The 24,595-nt window shown below is 35.2% G+C and overlaps 1 protein-coding gene across 2 annotated transcripts; it reads right to left on the bottom strand.

The window, feature by feature from the left end:
• Nucleotides 1-13,191: 13,191 nt before the first annotated feature.
• Nucleotides 13,192-22,686, bottom strand: LOC130710663 (ABC transporter G family member 32). Of its 2 annotated transcripts, XM_057560003.1 has the most exons (24): nt 22,193-22,686; nt 21,865-21,985; nt 21,678-21,766; nt 20,558-20,642; nt 19,889-20,048; nt 19,732-19,808; nt 19,555-19,608; nt 18,612-18,702; nt 18,223-18,524; nt 17,859-18,140; nt 17,449-17,765; nt 17,202-17,362; nt 17,013-17,116; nt 16,716-16,875; nt 16,467-16,586; nt 16,285-16,376; nt 15,872-16,204; nt 15,476-15,766; nt 15,084-15,167; nt 14,844-14,977; nt 14,534-14,761; nt 14,175-14,346; nt 13,833-14,087; nt 13,192-13,720 (listed from the first exon to the last, which is right to left on the bottom strand). In XM_057560003.1, the coding sequence occupies exons 1-24, from the start codon at nt 22,459-22,461 to the stop codon at nt 13,451-13,453; spliced, it is 4,251 nt and encodes a 1,416-aa protein (XP_057415986.1). In that variant the 5' UTR covers nt 22,462-22,686; the 3' UTR covers nt 13,192-13,450. The 2 variants fall into 2 exon arrangements, with proteins under 2 accessions (XP_057415986.1, XP_057415987.1); XM_057560004.1 differs by lacking the exons at nt 21,865-21,985; nt 22,193-22,686 and having other exon boundaries at nt 21,647-21,761.
• Nucleotides 22,687-24,595: the final 1,909 nt, after the last annotated feature.

The raw sequence follows: 24,595 nt of genomic DNA, 5'->3' as shown, positions 1-24,595 counted from the left end.
ATATCAATTCAAATATCGACAACCTCAACAATATAACATCAAATCAGATATCAACAACCTCAACAATATCAATCAAACAATAACGTCTCGCAAGACGGGACAGTCCTGTGAAAATATCCACTCCACTGTCACTAAGTAACGCCTCGAAAGACGGGATAGTCATGTGAAAATATCCACTCTACTACCACTTGATAACGTCTCGCAAGACGGGACAATCACGCGGGACCACACCCACCTCATCGCCACTTAGCACCACTACGGACGAGACAATCGCGTGGGACCACACCCACCTCAACGCCACTTAGCGCCACTACGGACGGGACAATCGCGTGGGACCACACCCACCTCATCGCCACTTTAGAACATCTCGAAAGATGGGAAAATCACGCGGGACCACACCCACCTCATTGCCACTTAATAACGCCACGAAGGCCACACAGTACAATCCAACAACGCATATGCACAAATATATATATATATCAACAATTTCAAATCCAATAATCAAGACAGAGTAACCCTATGTTACTCTTAATATCAACAAGCATACGTCAACTCAATTCCATATCAGCACAAACACATCAAGCTCTATTGAGCGATGAATCAATAATTCAGTGTTGGAAAACATAACCCTTTCATATCAACTAGAAAGCAGTAATGACATAAACCAGTAAACGGCCGAAGCCTCTCAGAAAACGGAGACACACGTCTCAATAAGTTCACTCGGTCGAAGCCTTCAGAAAACATTTAGCACAAGCCTCAAAAAACATTCAACATAAGCAAACATACAACATTGCAAACATGCAAATATTTCAATCACTTGCCAATCAAATTAAACACCTTCATCTCAAACGCATGCAGTGCGATAAAAGCATGCAAGACTCAAAGACGCGCTAAAACTGAGTTACCCTTACCTTAGCCAATTTCTCCATCCAAGCTCAACATCCCAGTCCATTCCAAAAGAAAGCTCCCGAACCCAGCAAGTTCCCCGGGCGTCCTCCTTAGTTGTGAAACCTCATTAATTTCTCCAAAGTCTCTTTCCTCAGCTCAACTCGTTCCAAACCTTAAGCAAAGTATCATTGCTTAGTCGCTAAGAAACAATACAACTAATAACACTATCAAAACCCGAAAAGAAGCTTTCGAAGCTCTAGAGTTCGACATTTAGGCACGAATGGACAATAAGACATGTTTTCGCTAAAATGCGCATAACTCGAGCGACAGAACTCGAAAATGACACGAAACCAACGCCAAAATTTCGACAATTAAAAGAGCTACGCAATGGCTCAGGTCATAGAGACTCAAAAATTATTTTTGGACACGGTACCCTAACAAACAGGTTTCAACCACTTTAGAAAATAGGGTTTCCGAACTTTTTCTTCGATCTAAATCAATTCCTAGGTATTCTTAGGCGATATCTAGGCCAGGGAAACTCTCAGAAAAATTATCGGATCGAAAACTAGAACATGGGTATTTTGGTCAAGATTTTTAGCTCGGAAACTCAAAGTCGGAATTTCGAAAAAAAAAATTAGATGGGGACGTCACCAACGACGTTTATGGCAACTAATCCTACTAGCACTAAGGTCAGTCGAGAGTTTTAAGTCTAAAGGTCGAAGCTTTGGTCAAAAATGGGTTTTTCGAGCAGAATTGAAACTCGGCGGCAATTCGGCGAGATTCGGCAAAATGTAATCCGCTAAACATGCTCTTGGGCATGCAGGGAATAAGTTTAGACAGAGAAATCGAGTTATTTGGACAGTTTTACAAAAAGCTCAAAACTTTGAGCACAGAAAGACATAGAGAAAAGCGACAGAATTGACGATCAGAAGTAAGGAATAACATCTATACCTCGAGGTCTTCGAATAGCAACTGTCGGTGCAGCGATCAGGCAAGAAACGGCGAAAATATTTTCTCCCCTCTCCTTCCTCAAGCTCGCGGGTTTGGCTATGGTAGTGTTGGAAGATTTTGATTTTTTTCAAGCTATTTATAGTTTATGGAAAATGCGGAAAAAATGAAAATTTCGCGATTCCTATTTTTCCTGTGCCTTCCTCTGTTCATTCTAAGATAGGTTATGGCGACATAATTTCAAAACTCAGAATAGGTTTCTTGGAATTAAGACATACGATCCAAAGTCGGTGTAAATCTATTTTACCCGAAAAACTACTTTTTGCAATTGATGTCGGAAGAGAAAACTTCCTTCTGAAGAAAGGTCTAAAACATCGAAAGAAATGGGTGTACGTATGTGGAATCTTCGTTTGAAGCTCCGAATAGAAAAAGTCTTCATGAACAGTTTACTCTAAGGTTCTTGAGCTATCAGGGATTCAGTTTCGGCAAACTTCTGAAAATTGAAATCGATCGTTCGTACGTTCCAGGGTTTCGTGTCGAAACACTCGTCAGGGAAAGGAATAAGAGAAATTCTTATAATCCTCTGAATATTTTTGAATTCCGCTTCTACAGTGCTTTAAGAGCGGATTAGCCTTTTCCTAACGCTTTCGCCCTAAGGCAGAAGTGAATAAAACTCGTGCTATAAACTATATCGACTATAGTACTATTCTTAGTCATTTCCTGAACTTTCTTCTTCATAATATTAATCCAACCTTCAAACGAAAGTCAAGTTCCTCTCACGCTGACACAAAATCCTATGCGTGAGTTGGAAATTAATTATTTATTTAATTCTAAAATCCTGGGTCTTACAAAAGATGCCCTTTAAAAAAAAAGATGCCACATGATTATGCCATACGTTTTCAACACCAAATTAGCCGGTAATGATTTTTCATTTTTTAAAGTTTACAACTGAAAATTTTGACAAAATCATTGTTTCCTAATGTGTTTGGATTTTCATATATACGCGCCTTTTTCAATTTTGAATTTTTTAAAATTGTTAATTTCTTTTGAATAAATTAACAATGTATTCTCCACAAGATATTATAATAGCTAATGACATTAGTGGCTGAAATGGACCAATCATAATTTGGCTGATCATTTCCCTTGACATCATAAAATAGCACCTACATGTTGTTACAAAATCAATGATGAGAAGATGTTAAAAAAGAACTAAAGCTGGCTTATGAAGCACTAAGGCATTTTCTTCATAGCAAAAATTTGCACGTGGCTTCTTCTATCTAACATTCCATCCAATCGCATGTGGCCTCACCTCCTATCAATCCATCCGTTTTCGGTTTCCGTTTTCTCTCAACATCATAATCTCTTGGTGATTTTGGCTCTTTTTAAGTTGCTTCATTTTTTATCCTTGTGAGGAAAATGTAAATCTTGCAAATTTCCTCATCACTCTATTAATACATATTTTTTTTTTCGAAAAAAAACATATAATATATATATTAACACGTTTTCTTAAAAAAAAAGATACATTTATTTTTAGAAAATAAAAATATATTAGAATAAAAGGATTCTTGAGAACAGCCTCTCTCAAGTGAGGGAAACAACAAAAGAGAAATACATAGCATGAAGGACGAAAGAACAAAGATACATACTATCACAATTTAAATAAATTTAAGTAAATTCATTTTTATATATAAAAAATGAACAACCTAAAACTTCCGTGCAACGCACGGGTCATCACACTAGTATCTCTCTAAGGAGAATAATGTTTTTCGTTTTTATAAAATCAAAAGTAAATAGAAAGACAAAATAAGAGGTGCAAATGAAACTATGTGCAGGGGTAGAGCTAGGTTGTGATAAAAGGGGCAATCGCCCTCAAAGGATTTTATTTTTATATAGAAATATTCAAATGTTATATTCATTTCCTTAAATATTATATACTAGTATTTTTTACCCGTACGATGCACGGGGATATTCATTTTTATTTATTTTGTGTGTTTTTATGATTTTTGTATTATTTTCTAAAAGATATTTTTGTATTAATATATTATTTTTATATTAGAACTTTTTAAGGGTTTTTTTGTGATAAATGTGTTTTTTTGTTTGGTCGTGGCATGATGATGAATTTAGTTTGTTTGGGGTATCTTGTCTCCCTTGAGACAACACACCACACACTTTTAACTTGTCTTGTTTTACAACCCTTTTCGTTTGCGTGTTTTCATGAAAATATAGTGGATTGTATTGCCTATAGCAGGATTTTATCTGTGATTTTTTTTACCTTTGTTGATGTTGGTAGTGCGGATATCCTCAAGTCTCTTTTCTACTCCATTCGGGAAGATCGAAATAACATGTTCCGTCACCAACGTAGCTTCGTTGGATTCTTTTTTGTGACGTGTTGCTGCATTGCGTCCATCTTTGGTGACAACAAATACCTCATATGTGCTTAACCTCCAGGGAGCTTTCTCTGGCCTGGGCTCGACCTTATCCAGATGTTATGAATGTCAATTTTGATGCTTCTGTTTCGACATCTAGTTCAGTTGGTTTTTGCTTTTTGTTTTGAATTATTTTTTTTCTTGAAAATTGTGATACTATTTTCATGGAGGTTGAAACTTTCAGTTGCTATTTTCATTCCACAACAACAACTTTTCCACCTGGCACAACAACTTCTCCTCCAAAAGTTGGTTGAAACTGTGCTTATTAGTAAATATTGTAATATTATCTCTGAGTGTTCTGTCTACAACTTCAAAATAATGCTTGTAAGTAATGAGTTATTCGTCCTTTGATCTTATCGCTGTCGGTAATGCTCTCCATTTACGTAGTAAGCAAATGGAAATGGAGTTACATATGTGAAAAGGTTTTTCCCCCGGGCTTAATTCTTAAATTTGGTGTCATGATTAGACACTTTGATGTGGGATTTAAATACAATCGTGAAGGTTATAAACTTCTCAACTTCTACATAACTATTTAAAATTAATGACATTAGTTGATAATATGTAACCACCTTTTTTTTTTTTTCTGAGGGGAGTGTAGAGCAAAGAAAACTTATTTAAGTTTATAATAATAATGTGTAACCAATATGTTTCAGCAACATTTCTATCTATTTTATAACTTTTTTAGTTTTAGAATTTAAAATCTATCTTTAAAATATAAAATTAATGTACTGTTAAATTTTATTTTTTTAATTCTCATATAAAATGAGGTAAATATTTTTTTATTTTATAAATTATATATAATAGTAAGCACACGTAAATGGAATTGTAGAAGTGGAAAAAAATTTCCCTTGATTCCATTGTTAAATTTTTTGTCAATCTAAGATTTTTTTTTTTTAGCTTCCATATAACTCCTAAAGGATATCAATGTATGAAATATAACCACTATTTGTATGCTTATATTTATAATTTTAAATATTATAATCAATTGATATGTAACCAACATGATGTTCTAAGACCTTCATGGTAAAAATAATAATATTAAGTTTTAAGACTTATTTAATAACAATTTGATATAGTATAGTTTTTGTTCTTTTTAAATTCATAATATGTAACAATTACTTTTATTTTTGTATTTTTAATATTTAAATTAATAAATATATAATCAATATATATTTTTAAAAATATTTTAATAAATAAATATGTAATCCAAATGAAGTGTTAAGACTTATTCTAATTAAGTTTTGTTATTTCTTTCATTTTTATTTGTAATTTGTAACCGCTATTTGCACTATCATTTTAAGTTTTAAATATTTTACTTAATAAATATATAAACAATATGTATTTTAAAGACACATTTTAATAAAAAAAATCTATTTTCTTAATTTTTTGTAGGCAAATGATAATAAAATACAAATGTGTCTTCTCTAGAGTTTGAACCTTGGTCATTCACCTTCAATTTTTCTTTAATGTTTTTTCACTAAATACGTTATCATTTTCAATTAATTTATTTTCATGTTTTTATGTGTTTCTTTTATGTGTTTTTGTGTTTTTAATGTGTTTTCACTAAATACATTATAACGTTTAATTTAAAATTTTGATATGAACTAAACTTACTTGTGTGGTTGGCAGAATATCACGACGAAATGAATTCTGCATGCGAGCTTTATCTTTAAGTCATCTTCCTCAAAGAATGTAAAATATATTATTGAGATTTGGACACATGCAACAACGTTAAGGGCTGAGAAATAATGTCAAATTTTGATGAAGATGTTGGATTGAGAAATAGTTTATGTGAGAGAAATTTTTTCAGAGAACACGGAGTTCATACGTACATTGAGATGGATAAACAATCTCAGTCATTTATATAGTAAGCAAATGAAAATGAAGTTGTAGAAGATTTTTACCCCTTGGACTTAATCTTTAAATTTGATGTCGTTGGACTCTCGAGAAAAAAGATTGGGAAAACAAAGAAACATTATCCATGAATCATTACTAAAGGTAATTTAAAAAAGAAAATCACCAAAGGTAGATAAAAGAACATTAACCGCTAACTTATTTCCTCAAATCAAATAAAAGTATTAAACAATATAAGTTTCTTTTCTTGAAGAAAACAAAGTATATCAGCTCAAAACATATATAATTTAGTTCCTAAATGTCTCAACCACATATCATACTAAATTTCAAACGCCTTTAAGACAAAATACCTAATTATTCTGTGCAAAGAGGTTTAGAGACAAAACTAAACTTCAAATTACAAAGAATCTAGACAAACTCACCCACGCTCCATTACTTAAGGACATAGATAACTCATTAGTTTCCATCAACTTCTCTATAATATTCTTCAACACATTGTATTTCAATTTTAGTCTTAAATTTCTATTATGTTAATAAATAGATATTAATATGCACAACTTTTACTGTTATAATTTATTAATAATATAAATAAAAAGAAGCAATATACCGATGAACTTGAACATTCTTCTATCAAACTTAAGTTAAATTTATAGATTTAACATTGATTTGAAGTAATTCAAATTGATGCACTTGTTGCTTTAACATTTCCCTACCTTCCTACCCCTCCCAATTTTGTTTCATTGTCCACCATTCTTATATATCTTGCATAAGAATAAATGGATGGGACAAAATAATATTAATTTTTTAAAGATAAAAAAAATCATAAGAAGAGTAAAGGAATAGATACCACGTCATGTAAAGATAACAATCATGATTTGGAAGCATGGTTATCTGTAAGACCCAGAATTTTAGAATTAAAATAAATTAATTAATTTCCACCTCACGCATAGGATTCTGTTTAAGCGTGAGAGGAACTCGACTTATGTTTGATGTTCGGATTAGTATAATGAGAAAGAAAGTTCAGGGAATGACTAAGAATAGTTCTATAGTCGCTATAGGTTATAGCACGAGTCTTATTCACTTCAGCCTTAGGGCAAAAACGTTAGAAAATGGCTAATATGCTCTTAAAGCACTGTAGAAACGATATTAAAAAATATTCAGAGGAATATAAGAATTTCTCTTATTCCTTTCCTTGACGAGTGTTTCGACAAGAAACCCTGAACTGTACGAACGATCGATTTCGATTCTCGGAAGTTTGCCGAAACCGAGTTCCTGATAGCTCAAGAACCTTAAAGTAAACTGTTGATGAAGACTTTTTCTATTCAGAGCTTCAAATGAAGATTCCACACGCGATCACCCATTTCTTTCGATGTTTCCAATCTTTCTTCAGAAGGAAGTTTCTGCATCTGACATTCGCTGCAAAAAGTAGTTTTTCGGGTTGAATTATTTCATACCGCTTTTTGGATCGTTTCATTTATTCCAAAACCTTGATTCAAGTTCTGGAAACTTGACATCGGAAACCCACTCAGAATTCACGGAGTATTGCACAGGAAAAATCGGAATCGGGAAATATTTGTTTTGCCGCGTTTTTTACCAATCTATAAATAGGCAAAATTTGAAATATCTTCATCTTTTTACATGTTTTGGTCGTGGGTGAGCTTGAGGAAAAGAGGGAGAAGAGCTTTTTTGCAATCCTTGTCTGATCGTCGCTCTGTTCGTTGCTATACGTAGGCCTCGAGGTACTGATGTTTTTCCTTACCTCTGATCGTAAATTCTGTCGCTTTTCTCTATGTCTTTCTGTGCTCAAAGTTTTGAACTTTTTGTAAAACTGTCCAAATAACTTGATTTTAGTGTCTAAACATATTCCCTACTAACCCAAGAGTACTTCTAGCGGATTACATTTCGCCGAATCTCGCCGAATCGCCGCCGAACTTCAATTCTGCTCAAAATAGCCATTTCTGACAAAGGTTCCGCTTTTTGAATCAAAAACTCTCGACTGAGCTTAGCTTCAGTAGGATTAGTTGTTATAAATGCCGTTAGGATCACGCTCATCCAATTTATTTTTCGAAATTCCGACTTAGAGTTTCCGAGCTAAATATATTGACCAAAATACCCCTGCGACAGTTTTCGACCCGATAATTTTTCTGAGAGTTTCCCTGGCCTAGATATCGCCTAAGAATACCTAGAAATTGATTTAGATCGAAGAAAAAGTTCGGAAACCCTATTTTTGAGAGTGGCCGAAACCTATTTGTTAGGGTACCGTGTCCAGAAATAATTTTTGGGTCTCTATGACCTGAGTCAATTGCGTAGCTCTTTCAATTGTCGAAATTTTGGCGTTGGTTTCGTGTCATTCTGAGTTATGTAGCTCGAGTTATGCTCGTTTTAGCGAACGAAGTCTCCGTTGTCAATTTGTGCTTAAATAGGAACTCTGAAGCTTTAAAAGCTTTCTTTCCGGTTTCGATTAGTGTTATTAGATAGTGTTTTTTTCTAGTAGGGCTTGTGTTGACAATTGTGTTTCCTTGTTCTAGGTTCGCAACTTCCATGCACAACTTCTACTCCCGAAGGTAAGGGTAACTCAGTTTTAGCGCGTCTTGAGTCTTGCATGCTTTTATCGCACTGCATGCGTTTGAGATGAAGTTGTTTAAACTTGATTGACAATTGACTGAAATGTTGGTATGCTTTCAATGTTGTATGCTTGCTTATGTTGACTGTTTCTGAGGCTTGTGCCAAATGTTTTCCGAAGGCTTCGGCCGAGTAAACTTATTGAGACGTGTGTCTCCGTTTTCTGAGAGGCTTCGGCCGTTTACTGGTTTCTGTCATTGAACTGAGTTGGTATGCAATTGAATTGAATTATGTTTGTTGATAATATGAATAACGTGATTATGTTAATTTGATTATTGGATTTGAGATTGTTGTTTGAGTGACTACTGAGTTGGATGAGATGTTTTGGTTTGCTTGAAGTGGCGATGAGGTGGGTTTGTCCCACGGGATTGTCCCGTCTTTTGAGACGCTAAAGTGGCGATGAGGTGGGTTTGTCCCACGGGATTGTCCCGTCTTTCGAGGCGTTATAAAGTGGCAATGAGGTGGATTTGTCCCACGCGATTGTCCCGTCTTTTGAGACGCTAAAGTGGCGATGAGGTGGGTTTGTCCCACGGGATTGTCCCGTCTTTCGAGACGTTATAAAGTGGCGATGAGGTGGGTTTGTCCCGCGTGATTGTCCCGTCTTTCGAGACGTTATAAAGTGGCGATGAGGTGGGTTTGTCCCGCGTGATTGTCTCGTCTTTTGAGACGCTAAAGTGGCGATGAGGTGGGTTTGTCCCACGGGATTGTCCCGTCTGTCGAGACGTTATAAAGTGGCGATGAGGTGGGTTTGTCCCGCGTGATTGTCCCGTCTTTTGAGACGCTAAAGTGGCGATGAGGTGGGTTTGTCCCACGTGATTGTCCCGTCTTGCGAGACGTTATTGTTTGATTGATATTGTTGAGGATTGTCGATACCTGATTTGATGTTATATTGTTGAGGATTATTGATATCTGATTTGTTGTTATATTGTTGATGATTATTGATATCTGATTTGTCGTTATATTGTTGAGGATTATTGATATCTGATTTGTCGTTATATTGTTGAGGATTATTGATATCTGATTTGTCGTTACATTGTTGCGGATTGTTGATATCTGATTTGATGTTATATTGTTGAAGTTATTGTTATCTGAATTAACCTATGCTGTTAAGTCATTGATTCCTGAGTTAATTTATGTTGTTAAGTTTTGTTGTATCTGTTTTAAAACCATATCGGTGATTTTGCTGATATGTTTAATTCTGTTAAATATATGATTCGATTTCATGATCGATAGGATGAGTTGTCATCTATCCTGAGTTAAATTGGTAGCTTACTTACCATGGCATGTATTAGATTTGAATAACATGCTTTTCTCTTTATTATGTGGTAATTGCATGGAGTTAACCCTTTCAATTTGCTACTTGTTGTTTGGGCGCTTAACGCTATTAGGCGATGGAGAGCCTTCCGCTAAAGCTTAGCTGTTCGAGTTGGAGACCGTGACTGTGGGCGGTCGAGTAAAGGTGGATGAAGCAGTTGCTTCTCCCTTTTTGGTGGACTATGTCTGAGTTTCTTCCTCCATCTGAAAACTTTGTTGTTTAAACCTTATTTTCGCCACTTGTCTAAGTGAGCGTACTTATTTTGGAACCCCGTTTATGGTGTTGTGAACTACTCTATGTCATGTATATTATTATGTCGGGAAACAGGTTATTTAAATAAAGTTATGTAACGTTTCCAACCCTATGGTATTTAGTCTTTTCATTTTCAAAAAAAAAACCCTTGGATTTTAGGGATTGCAGAATAGTCCTTAGACTTTGTTAGGTTACTTAATGTGATTCCTCAGTTGAGAAATTGGGGCGTTACATTATCCTCATCACTCGTATCATTACTGTTGCCTCGACTACCCTTCATATGATGCATTTTCCTAGTCAATACAGTTTGTCTTCCAAGTTGTCTAACTATGGAAGCAAGAGTTCCTTCATCTTCGTTATTTAAACCAATCTGCAAACGTAAATTCTTATTTTGCGTTTCAAACCCTAGCAAAAAATGGTGCAAGTTGAGTCATTTCCTAACAAAATAGCAATTTGTAAATTTAAGCATGAGTGTTTAAGGAAAACTACATTTTAAACGAAAGAAATACAAATTTATTAGTTAACTTTCAAATCATGATTTCTTTACACATTTGTCTTGCTTTACTTGTTCCCTCATAACATATTCATTTATCCTCTTCTCCACTCACACAATTTGAACCTGAAATTAAGAAAAATCAAATTATGATATTCAAAATTAGAAGTTAAAGCATTGATAGACCCACCCACTTTTTTAAAAAATAGGCAAAAGATAAAGAAATGATAAAATAGAAGGAAAAAATAAAAGATACAGTGGAAGAGCATTCACCATTTGAGAGTTTGATCAAGCTTAAAGGGTCAATGACTGAATCTACTTTAAACCAAATGAGAAGAAAAAATAAAGGTAAGAAAACCTCCAAAAATATTATGGAGCAAAGATGTATTTATACTTGTAGTTTAAGATTTAAAGAAGATTGAAGGTTTAAAAAACGGAAGAAGATTGAAGGTCTAAAAAATGAAGAAGATAGAAGGTCCCTTCAAGGGTTCGTAGGACCCCTATGAATGACATCATTTATTTTTACAATTATGCTTAGTGAATGTATTTGGGAATGCAAAAAGACAATGAGATTATTACTATGAAACCCACGGCTGAGATTGAATCTTGGAAAATAATCTAAAAAACTGAAGAAGATTAATGGTCTCTTCAAAGATTCTTAGGATCCCCTATGAATGACGTCATTTATTTTTACAATTAAGCTTAGTGAATGCATTTGAGAATGCAAAAAGACAATGAGATTACTATGAAACGAACGGTTCAGATTGAATGTGGAAAAATAATTTGTAATTTTACTAAAATAACCATAGTCAAATTTTCAATATAATGTAGTCAATTTTTGAATTACTTTTTTATCCTCAAGGTTGCAAAAAATTCTCCTTTATGTAAATTATAGATAGATAGATAGATAGATAGATAGATGAGTAAATAGCCATTCTGGTCCTTGATTGTGTACACTTGAGACGGAATGGTCCTCATACTTTGAAAATAGTCTTTTTTTCGTCCCTGAATTTGTCGCCGTCAGTCAAGTTAGTCCTTGATTCATTTTTTTATTCATAGTATTGCTATACCAGGTGTCCGAGATGACGACAGAGGTGAAGGATAACTAACCCCCTTGGCTTGGTGGTGGAGGATGAGGCCACAATGGAGAGGAAACCAGATGAAGAAACCCAGAGGAAGATCTAGTCCGATGGGAGATGGTGGTGTTGATGTGATTGGATTTGGTTGGCTCACCTCCTTCATCCTTATCTGTTCTGGTTTAGGTGTTGTGAAGGACAAGCAAAAATCGGATCTAAACCCAAAGTGAGAAGATGAGAGAGAGAGAGAGAGAGAGAGAGAGAGAGAGAGAGAGAGAGAGAGATGGGTAAGAAAGCAAGTATTTCTTGTCAAAGAAGATGAAAATGTTTATTTTTGGGTTTTCTGGGTTAGATGATGAGATGATGATGAAGATGTATAAAGAAGATGAACATTCAGAAGTTTTTTCTTTTTAAATTTTCTGAGGGACTAAATTGACATAATAAGATGTGAGTCATTGATGACGTGTCAAGCCAATGTGGCAAAAATTGTGACATTTGGACTTTTCCGTCCGAGGGACCAACGGAAAACTGAATCAAGGACTAACTTGACTGACGGCGACAAATTCAAGGACGAAAAAAGACCATTTTCAAAGTATGAGGACCACTCCGTCTCAAGTGTACACAATTAGGGACCAGAATGACTGTTTACTCTCCTTATGGCAAAGAGAGACGGTAGCTCGATGGAGACAAGCGGCTCTGAGCTTAGGCACTATGAAGGGTCTAGATAGATAGATTGTCTCATTTAATTATTAAGTATTAATTTTACTTAAGAGTTAAATTTTAACTTAGTAGTATTCAAATAAGAACGGCAAGGTCAATCTCGCGCGCCTGCCGCATGCCACCACCTCTAGAGTCACCACACATTGCCATTGAGACCCTTCATAGTGCCTAAGCTCAGAGCCGCTTGTCTTCATCGAGCTACCGTCTCTCTTTGCCATAAGGATGAAAAATAAATATTTTTTTACACATGCTAAAAATGAAAAAAAAAATGGTATATTCTAGGACCAAAAAGTTATTTAAGCCATGAAAATAATTTATAAGTTGTCTCTTGTACTTTTATGTTTGATGGTTGACGAGAGTTTTTACATAATCATTCTCTGATTGTCAAAGTCTCAAAGATGGGTCTCACTTTATCACAATTCTCTATGGATCATATTTCTATGCTTGTAAAGGGCTAAGTGATGTAGTTATTGGCGGAGAAGTTTAAGTTCACAAAATCATTCAAATACTATGCTGAAAAATCAAAAGCATTCCTATTCTTTTGGCCTCGAGGAATAGCTTCAGAAAAACCTTTCTACACTTTCTTAAAATCAATCATTAAACAAAACAGTAATCTGACTTTATAACTTAACAAAAGACCCTACAAACTAATCATATGTCACTTTACAACAAATATGCCCCCAAATTACGAAAAAAAGAATCATTTTGATAGTATTTATTGGTTTTCAAAACCCTAAAATCATATAAAATCTATGCTATAATGTTATAATTATATCGCTATACAGATGTCATGCTTATTGAGAAACTAACACACAATTGAGGACGGTATCTCTTAGTGGCTAGCAAATCCATCCCATCATCTCCTTTGGAAATTGAAGGATTTAATTGCAAAGGCAAATATAATTGCAAAAAATATGCAGAAGCCAGCTACCATAGTAGCAGCAAAGCACAAGAAATCATGCCTGTACCCGAACACTTCTTTGAGTACTAGCCTTATGGGGCTCATGTTTCCATCAGATAGCTTCACCAAATTACTATCATCACCATACTGTGAAGTTAGGAGACCATACAGACTCCAGGCTACAGGGTTTGCCCAGTAGTACCATCTCCACCACATAGGGATTCTCTGAGAAATTCAAGGATAAGAAAAAGTTATCAGACAACATATGAAATTAATAGTTAAATTAATTATGTGACTAGGTAACTAATTAAAAATCAGAGCACACTAGTTATTATACCTTATGAGGAATCATAAAACCACTGAAAAGGTTCCACAACATGTAAAATGGAGCAGCAATGATGGCAGCAACATTATGATTTGGTGTGATAGCCGTAGTCATCATTCCGTAGAAGGTAAAATACAACATGGTGAAGTACATGAAGAACAAGTACCAAATGAACCTATCAACAGTCCAGACAAAGGCAGCCATGGAGTAGAATATTGAAGAGTATATCATAGCCTGGGCAAACACATATGGAAACTCAATAACAACCTGCACATTGTAGGATAACACATTAGACCAGTTACAGAAACCTCTAGTTTCACTGCAATAAAGGAATTTTGCATGTGAAAAAAATACCTGAGCAAATGCAAATGATAAAGCCGAGTACATTCCTGCAGCTCTTTCTCTATACGAAACAAATCTTTCCACAGAAACAACAGGTTGAACAGCTGTGCCATTTGTTATGCCAATGAAGAGGATTGCAGAATACATGGATCCCATGGCATTAAATAGATCTTTCTGTGTCTCCCTGTAAACAAGGCTTGATGGTTAAAAAAAAGAAAAACATTGCAGCGATTTATCTAGTAATTAAAATAAAAATTACTAGATAAGGTGTTCATTGCACATTATGGCTTCCCAAATTTGAAGCATTTGAAACAAGGTGTTCATTGAAATTGAATATCCACAAAAAAAAAACAAAAGGAAGAGAAAGGGACCTCCTAGCACCAAATCTCCAGCATATGGTCCCAAGCATCAATGAGATGATGACAGTGTAGAAGAAGCGAACAGCCGTGTACTGAGGATTTCGCCAGTAACATAGATTTTGCTTCCAAAGACAGGTTAGGAACTGCTCAAAAGATGACCGGCAGTACTTGGTTGGGAAATGCAATTCTTTTGCATTACTACTTGGCTTGCTCAAGCTTTCGACTAACTCTTGGTTATATCTGAAGGAAAAGATTGTATATTAACATATTAACATGTGGTAAAAATCCGTGTACAAGGTCTACAGCCAAAAACTGCACATACTGATATAAACTTGATCTTCGGTAAATTTCTGCAAAGTCCACTCCCAATCGGCTTTCTTCTGCTGAAGAAGTAACCTCCAGCATCCATGTAGCAGGATTATATCCAGACCTGATCTTTGGAACTCCTTCGATTGCCTTCATAGACATAGTCACATAGATAATAAAAGTAATTGAGGATTGCTTCATTACTATTCAATTATATACTGCATATGTAGAATGATCCAAACGTGCATCAGCTAACCTCGAAATAACTTATAAGTTCTCTAGATTTAGGGCCAAGTGGACCAGCATATATGAGCTCTCCTCCCCGCTTCATAGACAAAAGCTGTAAAAGTTGGGATACCATCAGACTTGTGAGCAGAAATTAAATGTTAAAGTTCCAATAGAAATATAATATATGGTGCTCTCTCAGAAACAATGAATCAGTCCGAATCAGAGACAGGATCTCATAAACTAGAATATACGACAGGTATGGACATTGTTACATACACAAATGAACAACACAGAAAAATTGCGGCATAACAAAATATATAAAAATATACATTTCAACATAAATTGCCTGCTGATAAGTACAACACCAAATACCCATTTTTAAATGGAATGCTAGAAAAAGTTCTTTAGTAAAGATAGTACCTCATCAAAGGATTCAAATATGTCTATGCTAGGCTGATGGATCGTGCACACAATTGTTCGCCCAGTATTAACTATATTCCTCACAGTTCTCATCACAATGGCAGCAGCCCGAGCATCCAATCCTGATGTGGGTTCATCCATGAAGACTATTGAAGGGTTGGCAACCAGTTCCACTGCTATGGTCAACCTTTTTCGTTGTTCTGTTGACAGACCATCAATTCCAGGTAGACCTACCAGTGCTCCACTTAAAGGAGTGAGCTCCACAAGCTCCATTATCTCCTCAACGAAGGCCTGTCAATCAAAACTCTCCAGAAGTTACTTTTTGATTAAAAACACACTACAAAGTACCGTGTCTCTGTCCTATAATATGCAAAAGGGTCATACTCTCCCTCACACCTTTTGTGTCTCGAAGTCAACATCTGAAGATAATCGAAGCCAAGCAGAAAACAGTAAGGACTCCCAGACAGTCAAGCAAGGGGAATGAACATCAGTCTGCTCACAGTAACCAGAAATTCTTGCAAAAGTGTCTTGTCTTTTGGGATAACCAGATACATATACGCTTCCTTCTATGACTCCACCAGTTTTTCTTCCAGCTAATACATCCATTAGTGTAGTTTTCCCAGCACCACTTACTCCAACCAATGCTGTCAATATACCAGGCCTAAAAGCTCCAGTAACATTAACAAGCAGCTGCAGCCTATCTTCTAATATCCCTTGTTGTTTCAATTCCTGAAGCAATAATTGAACCAAAAAGCAGTTAGTCTACGATAAATTAATTTTTTTAAAATAAAAATGATCTGTTTACATACCAAAGGGACATCCACATAGTAATTGATATTGCTAAAAGCCATGGAAAGTGGTTGAAATGGGAGAACCATTCCTCTTTGCTTAAAATGCTTTCCTGGGAAGATATGGCAATTAAAATGTCAGGCCCCAGTCATACACAAATGGCCAAGCACTAAGAGAAAAAGAAAAAGAAATTAATACAAACCATTTGATGCCGAATGCTGCAAGTACTCTCTCAATTCAATGACAACACTTTCACCGTTTCTTCTCTTTTCTCTTTCTTGCAACTCTTCCTTTGAAACTACAGCTTGTGGTCTTCCCAATGCTGAAGCAATATTGGGACAATAAGATATTATTATTGTCCTCTAAACAAAACCATTTTGGTTTATGAAGTACTAGAAGGCACCACAACATTAGACAATTAGAGGGATATATACAGAATAATGAATCTTACGATTAAGGTAAGCTAAGAAGATCGTAAATAGAATGTTGAACAAAATCGTATATCCAACCATTGCACCAAGACCAATCCAATACCAATAGCTCTCTGGATACAGACTCCGCTGTTTTAATACTGCCATACCCAATGAATAGGTGGTCTGATTTCCAGCTTTCTACATAGAGAATAAATAGTTATCTGAGAACATTTTCAATGTACTAAGGAAATAGCTAAGGAGAGTTCATATTGAATAGATATTATCACCTACTGACATTAAGAAATACATCAATACAATCACAACAAGGATTATACCTTATCCCATGAATGTCCAAGGAACTCATTAACAGAAGCTGAATTCTGTGCATACATCAAAGGAGAAACCCAAAATCCCCATATCCACCAACTCGGTATACGGTCTGCTCCAAAATGAGAAAAAGTCAGAAAAATTAGTTTGTCAGGATGATATTTAGAAAATTCAGAGAACTGGTGTTCATGTTTGACCTCTCGAAATTATATATCCGCCAAGAGCCATTACAACCAACATGGCAAATGATCCAAATGTATTTGCCACAATCATATTCCGGCCCAAGGATCCTATCAAACGAAACAGACCTATAGACATCTGGTGCAGAAAGAAATAAAGCAAGAACTGCCGCAAAAATCTGCAGATCCAGAAGTACACAAAAGAGTCACTTAAGAGAAACCCTACTAGTGCATGAAGACACTAAGTGAACAGAAGAGTTATGACCTAGTAAATGCAGGATCATAGCCACTTGCATAGTATGAAACCACTACCCAGCATCCAGCCTCCATGATGGAAGTTGGGATACTAAGGAACCAAGAAGGGAGTGTATATGCCCAGCTAGGATAGAAGTGCAAGTCTCTGTGCTTGTAAAGAACCGGAAGCTTTGCAACTAACATCGACACCTCCGTAAAACCATTGAAAAGAATAATAACCATAGAAAAGTAGAGTGCTCCAAGATACAAGCCTCCATCGTCAATTGTATTGTGGTGCATCGTTGTTCGGAAGAAAACACTCATTGTTATTAAAGCAACCAAAAACAGCTGAAAATATAGAAAGGAAGGTGATGAGATAACTAATGTAAGAGACAACAAGTATTATTACTTTTCTTGAGGTAACTTTATGAGTAGGATTACCTGAACAAATTTAAATACATAAATAAATGAATTCCGCTTCATAAGAAGCTTCTGCCACTGGAAATTAATCTTGAGAAGTTCAAGCCTTTTCGCGCCATAGGTACAAGTTGCCAAGGCGGCTGGATGATTATAACGCCTATCGAAAGGAACATTTAGTTCCTCAGACAAACTCTTTCCCTCACGATACAAGGAAAATGCCTCAGCAAACTTCCCAACAGGTATGTACCGGTAAGGGCGTTCAAAAGCGGACCAGTACTGCTCTTGGTCTTTCTTGGAAGTAACCTGTTGACAAGTATTTCAAGTCTGAATAATTAATAAAATTAAATGTAGGACAAATATACATTCTGAAATCGTCACTACTCACTTCCTGTAAGAAATCTGCTACATTTTTTCGCTCAGGACAACTGAATCCCATCACTTTGAAAAAATCAAGAGCAGATTCACGGGGCCCCTGATATACTATCTGTCCCTCAGACAAAAGAATAACATCATCAAACAACTCATAGGTCTCAGGAGCTGGTTGAAGAAGAGATATAATTGTGGTTGAATCAAGTGCACGAGTTGAATGCTTAAGATGTCTGATAATCTGATAAGTAGTCGAACTATCAAGACCAGTTGATATCTCATCCATGAATAGCACTCTTGCTGGACCAATTATTAACTCACCTGTAAATCACACATCAACTGATTAGAAAATACCAAATGTATCTAAGGTGCTGTAGTACACAAGACAAAGTTATACATGTCATGAACCTGTAGTGAGCCGCTTCTTTTGTCCCCCTGAGATGCCCTTAATCATTTCATCCCCTACCAATGTGTCACCACATATGTCCAAACCTAAAATCTTTGTCAGAAATATTTTAGTACTTTGGTGTTCAGAAGATTTATAAAGAACAAAACAATGGAATAACCACATAAAAGAGACATAAGACCCAGCACAAGAGATACAAGTTGCTTATTACTTATATTAACTCGCCAAAATGGTTAAACATGTTACTCCCTCCGTTCCTAAATATTAAGAAAACACTTAATGTGACTAATTAGTGTATTGGTTTTTTTAAAATGCATACATTCTTCCTTATTTACCCTTTGTCATTTTCTCTCACTAATAATCATTGCATTCATAGTTAGTTGGAATAGTAGTAATTAATGGTAGGTGGTAACTTTGGAATTGAAAACATACAATTAATGTGAGGGGTGATTATGGAAGAGTACAAAACCTTTTGCTAGATTTTTGTAAGAGGTCTTATATTTAGGAACATGAAAATTTTGAAACTAGGTCTTATAATTAGGAACGGAGGGAGTAGCATTTAGGCTTGGAGGGATCTTATTTTTTCTTTTATCCGCATGCCCTGACTATGTACCCAAACGGCTGTCATGGCGCGTACTGGAATGTTCTATTTGTGGAGCGTAGTTGGAGCTTCAAAAATCCCTTTCAAACTGAGAGGAACAAACACTATCCAAATGCTAGCATATGAATTCGAGCTTATTCCAAGCTTATGATCCACCATTGTTTCTGTAATTCTTATGCAGTACCTTCCACTTAATACACACACTCGCACTCGTACCCAACAGAACTAATTTGGACCACAAATTCCATTAAGTTATAAAAAACCAAGAAAAAAATCCCAAAGCCGACAAATACTTCAGGTCATAATCACATGACAACTCGTTGTGAATCCAAATTAGGGAGTACCTTCATGATGTATTCCACCACAAGATTTGTTTCCTGTCCACCGAGAGCTAATGACTGCCAAAATAATTTAAAGTAGATTAATTTGTGGCCATGAATAAAGTTTGTCATTAATTTTAGAAAAGAAAGATAAGGTAGATATTTTCCCTTAAAAGGGAAGAATAATAAATGTGAAAGTACCTTCATGAATATATCAAGATCTTCATCGGGTTTTATTCCAGCATTCTTTTCTCTTCTGGCAAGTTCCAGCAACATATCTGGAAGGACTCCAGAATTTAGTAGTTAACATCTAAAAGTGCAAATGAGTGTAAGTTAACATGATTACATAAAAGCATACCAAAATTAAATCCAACGCCTTGACAGCGACCCGCAAACTGGAGAGTTTCCCTTACAGTCATTTCTGCCACATGCCAATCTTGTTGGCTGACATAAGCAGCTGTTCTCTGAGGAACAAACTCATTCAGACGATGTCCATTGTACGTAATGTTCCCTGACATCTTCAAATGGCATGAAAGAACATATGTGAGACTGCGGGAAAACAAAGATTTAAATCCAAAATGGGTGTAGCAAGTATATAGGCTCTTAGGTCAATTATGCTATTTAGATATTATCATGTGCATCCAATAGAGGCATCCTTCCACAAATTCAATTTACGTACAAGAAATGAAGAGAGTACAGTTTAGTCCATGCTTCCAATAGGACCACTTCATTTTATTAAGTTCATTTATTATGCATAACTCCACGCAGAGTGCAGAAAAGTCTTCACGATAGTGTCTCCAATTATCAAGAGTCACAAGATTTGCTCTTATTAATTTCAAGCAACCTATTGAATCATTCTTACTGCGGGTACTCTGTTCAGTGTATTTAGCTTAAACAGCATGTTTGACCAGAATGTCTATACTATTTTTTTTTATGGAAGAATGTCTATACTATTTGATCATTCAAACATGAAGGAATATCATTCTAGTTATTTGTTTAACGTAATTTGGCAAACTAAACTAAGTACCTGCAAACCAGGTCCTAGCCTACCAGCAAGAGCTAACAGCAGTGTCGTTTTTCCAGAGCTTGGCGGACCCATTAGTAACGTTAGCCTGCAAGAATAAGAAGATAACAATCTATCAAACGGACACAAACAACAAATTACAAGTTGGTTTCGAATAATATTAAAATAGAATTTCATACAGCACATGTAACAATTGTAATTATTAGGAAAAGAAAATTAAAGAGAATCCATCGATGTTGAATATGATTTAGAAACATAGGTATGAAAAGATTTTTTAAACTAATTTATTCATTGTAGCAAAAAAAGAGAGAAATTTATTGTTAAATTTTATGATTTTATCTATGTAACTTTTCTTTGAAAGATATATACTAGTTGCATTGTATGAGTAGTTTTAAATACACATAAAAAATGCATATTTAATTATTAAGAGAAGATGGATTTAATAGGTAAAATTATTTTATCTTCTCTTGGAATGGGAGAGACTACCACATTTTTCCAAACTAAATTAGTCTTGCCCTCAAAGAAGCGGAGACACACATCAAAAGACAAAAAAGGTCTCATGCAAACATCCAGCCCTGTTTCATTTAATATTCTTACTTTTAAAATGTTAATTCAATTATTATATGTCAAGATGGTAAATAATAAATATGATTGAATGTCTATATAAAATTTATTAATACTAGTTTCAATTTTTTTTAATAATATATTATCAATTTTTGTTAATCTAATTTTTTTCCAAATATATGATAGGAAAGCAAAAATGAAACATAGAATCGAGGGAATGATTAAACAAATAAAATAAAATAAAATGTCCTTAAAAATTGAAGAGGTTTTTATTTTAATATGATGAGAAGAAAACTGCAAGATATGTTACAACTTACAACACAATTTCTTACCTATGTTAATTTCTTCTTAACCCATATCCTTATACCCCTTTCCAGAGAACATACAATCCCCTTGATATTGAAATGAATTTATAAATGTAGAAAACAGTGATCCAAGAAAACAAGGACCCGTGCTATAAGTCGAACAATCACAGGGAAGGATCAATGTGATGAATTTTTGTTGTTGTGGGTTAAACCCTGTATTTACCTAATAACATAATATAACCTTCAACACTGACCTTGAAGGTCTGATAATCCCGCTAATGTCCGCAAGAATTGTCAATTTGCTTCTCTTTTTCCTGTATATCTTCAACTGTCTTAAAAGAGCCTAATCACAAAACGAAAATCAAATTGCAAAGCTAGGTTACAATCCAAAAATTGATTGAAGCAAAATCCAAATCAAAGAAAGGGAGAAAAAAAATGCACCTCAGTCATATTTGAAATGAAATTGGGAATTGTAGGCAAAGCTCTGCTTCCAACATGTACAAAAGTCTCAACAGTCAAGTTCTGAAATCTAACTTCAATCTTCGGAAACTCCAAATCTACTCTGCAGAATCCATGAAATCAAGTAGAAACATCCAATACAATCAGCTAATTACACGAAGAACGAAAAAACTAACTATCAGAATTCAGAATCAACTATATTTCAAACTTCAAAACTCATGATTCTATCTAATTAACGCGATTGCTTTCGAATTGCAAGTTCAAGTACTCTACATTTTGCTAGAAATTAAGAGAAAGAGGGGAAAATTACGCGTCGAATCGGCTTCTAACGCGACGGAAGAGCCGCTCAGGATCACTATCGGCGAGCCTCTCGAGAAGAAGGCGCTGCTCCTGCGCTTGAAGATCGGTGACATCGACTTCCTTCATATCGCCGGTGAGATTCTTGAAGATCCCGCGGCGCGCTCGCTTGTACGTCGGAAGCCGCTCAAGCGCCGCCCAGCGTAGCGCGTCCTCGTCTTCTTGACCTTCTCTTCTAAACGACGCCGATCTGGCAAACGCGTTCTCCGCCGAGTTCCACATCGCGCCACCACCACAACCACTGGCGGAGCAGTTTTAGAAAGAGAAATGAGAATAATGAGAGAGAGTGAATGAATGAATGAAGAAGAAGCACAACCACCACGCGAGGGTTTCACTCTTTCTAGTTGTGGTTGTGAGCGTTGGATAGGTAGTTGAGGAAATGCATTAATGGCAGCATCTTCTCTTTGTTGATCTAACTGCACAGACTGGGTTTAAGAGCAGCATAGCATAGTTGTTGTGTGATGAACTCTTCATTTAATAGCCGCGGGAAAAATCCACACACAAAAAAAAAAGAGAGAGATTACAACCCACGCGCTCTGGATGATTGACACGTGTACATGCGTTGTAATCGTGATGGGGAAGATTCATGGTGTTTTTACTAGTGACTAGTGAAGTCTGTTACTGTTATGTATGTACATGCTTAAGTTGCTAACCTAGCAAATAGCAATAACAACGTGACGTGATATGTGTAAAATTTGGGAAAAGAATCACTGATTCAAAGGAAAAGCTACTGGGGTTGGCCATTTTTAGATGTGAGACTGCTTCACGTTTTGTTGTGATCGTGAATCATGAGACATCAGAGCCATAACGTGAAGAGTCTGTTTACTTAAAATATGTGAAGAAAAATATGACCTGTAATGTTTTTATCTTCTAGCTAGCAGAAAAGCTTCACACTTCAGAGAAATATGAATAAAGAATAGGAAAATAAGAGATGAGAAAAAAAATTAGGGTGAAATGAAAATATATAGAAGAGAAACCGATTGTGATTTGATGTTCAAGCCTATGTTTGATTTTCTTTTGAAGTTATTGAAGGAAACGTTTCCTCCTAGAATGAAAGAATTTTTTGTTACTCTCCGAAGCAACAAAAAAAAATTAAGAATTCTTGGTTTAATTTTGTTTACCCTAGCTAGTCAATGATGTCATATGGTGAAAACTCAAAAGTTATATTTTAAAGTTTTTAAATATTGTCCTTTGCTGATCAATATTTTTGAAAAAGTATTTTACATATAATTGACTTATAATATAAGATTTTTCAATGTACCAAAAAAAAAGCCTTAAATAAAATTTTATTAATTTTTTATTTTCCATGAAAATGTTAAATATTGTTCTTACGTGGCATATACCGATGCTAACAAAATGATATGATAATGTTTTATCTTATTAAGTGTGTAGTGTCGGTTAAACCGATACTAACTATATATTAGCGTCAGCTACATAGTGACGTTACATGTTACCTTCAATTGAGTTGTTTAAAGGAAATTTTGATGTTGATGCTAAATCGACTATGACATTAAAAACCTATCTATTTAACATTTTTCTCACCTTTAAAAAAAACATTTTTCTTTTTGTGTATATATGGATATAGAAAATAATGGATATATTAACTATCTCGATTTCCTTTTTAAAAAATAAGAAACTATCTCGTTTTTTTACATAATATAATGGTGTATGGCATCCCATTCTCTTTCTCTTCTCTCCACAGTCTATGAGGTTTCATCTTTTATGAACTTGCCTCATCTAGCCCTACATGCATTATGCTAGCGAAATATCTAAAGCTAGAAAGTAGGCCTTAATTCGTAGTCCAAAAGTTTGGTCGATTTCAATTCTTTCTTTCATTATATTGGAAGTGTGGTCACCCACTTGAGATTAGTAGTTTTCTATATTGAAAAATGCAAAAAATCCATGGTATAAGATAGTTATGATAAATCAGAGAGATGTCTCATGTTTTTCTTGATCAGTTGGGCATCTACTATGGACTATTCAGAGATGTATTAGGTCAGGTAGTTTGTGGATTTGCAAGAAAATAAAGAATGCGATGAAGAACAAAGTGGACTTTAATTTGAGAGGGATGGATGGTGTAACCCCTTTTCCTAAACACCCTCTTTAATCATCATGGGTTTTGTTCATTTGACATGTATCTATCAATTTAGGTACAAGTGCATGTCATATTGTATATATTTTCCTTAATTAATTGGAATCAATTTTCGATTAAATAACTTTTCAATAATGACAATGAAAACTAACAAAAATTTGTTTTCCTATATATAGAACTTTTTTTATAGAAGTGTATGTATTTGTCAATATGTGTGTTTATATAGAAACATCAAAATCCTAACTGCATTAATAGCGGCTAAGC

The sequence above is a fragment of the Lotus japonicus genome, chromosome 4 (genome assembly GCF_012489685.1).
Source record: "Lotus japonicus ecotype B-129 chromosome 4, LjGifu_v1.2".
NCBI lineage: Eukaryota > Viridiplantae > Streptophyta > Magnoliopsida > Fabales > Fabaceae > Lotus > Lotus japonicus.
This window is presented reverse-complemented; position numbering and strand designations above follow the sequence as displayed.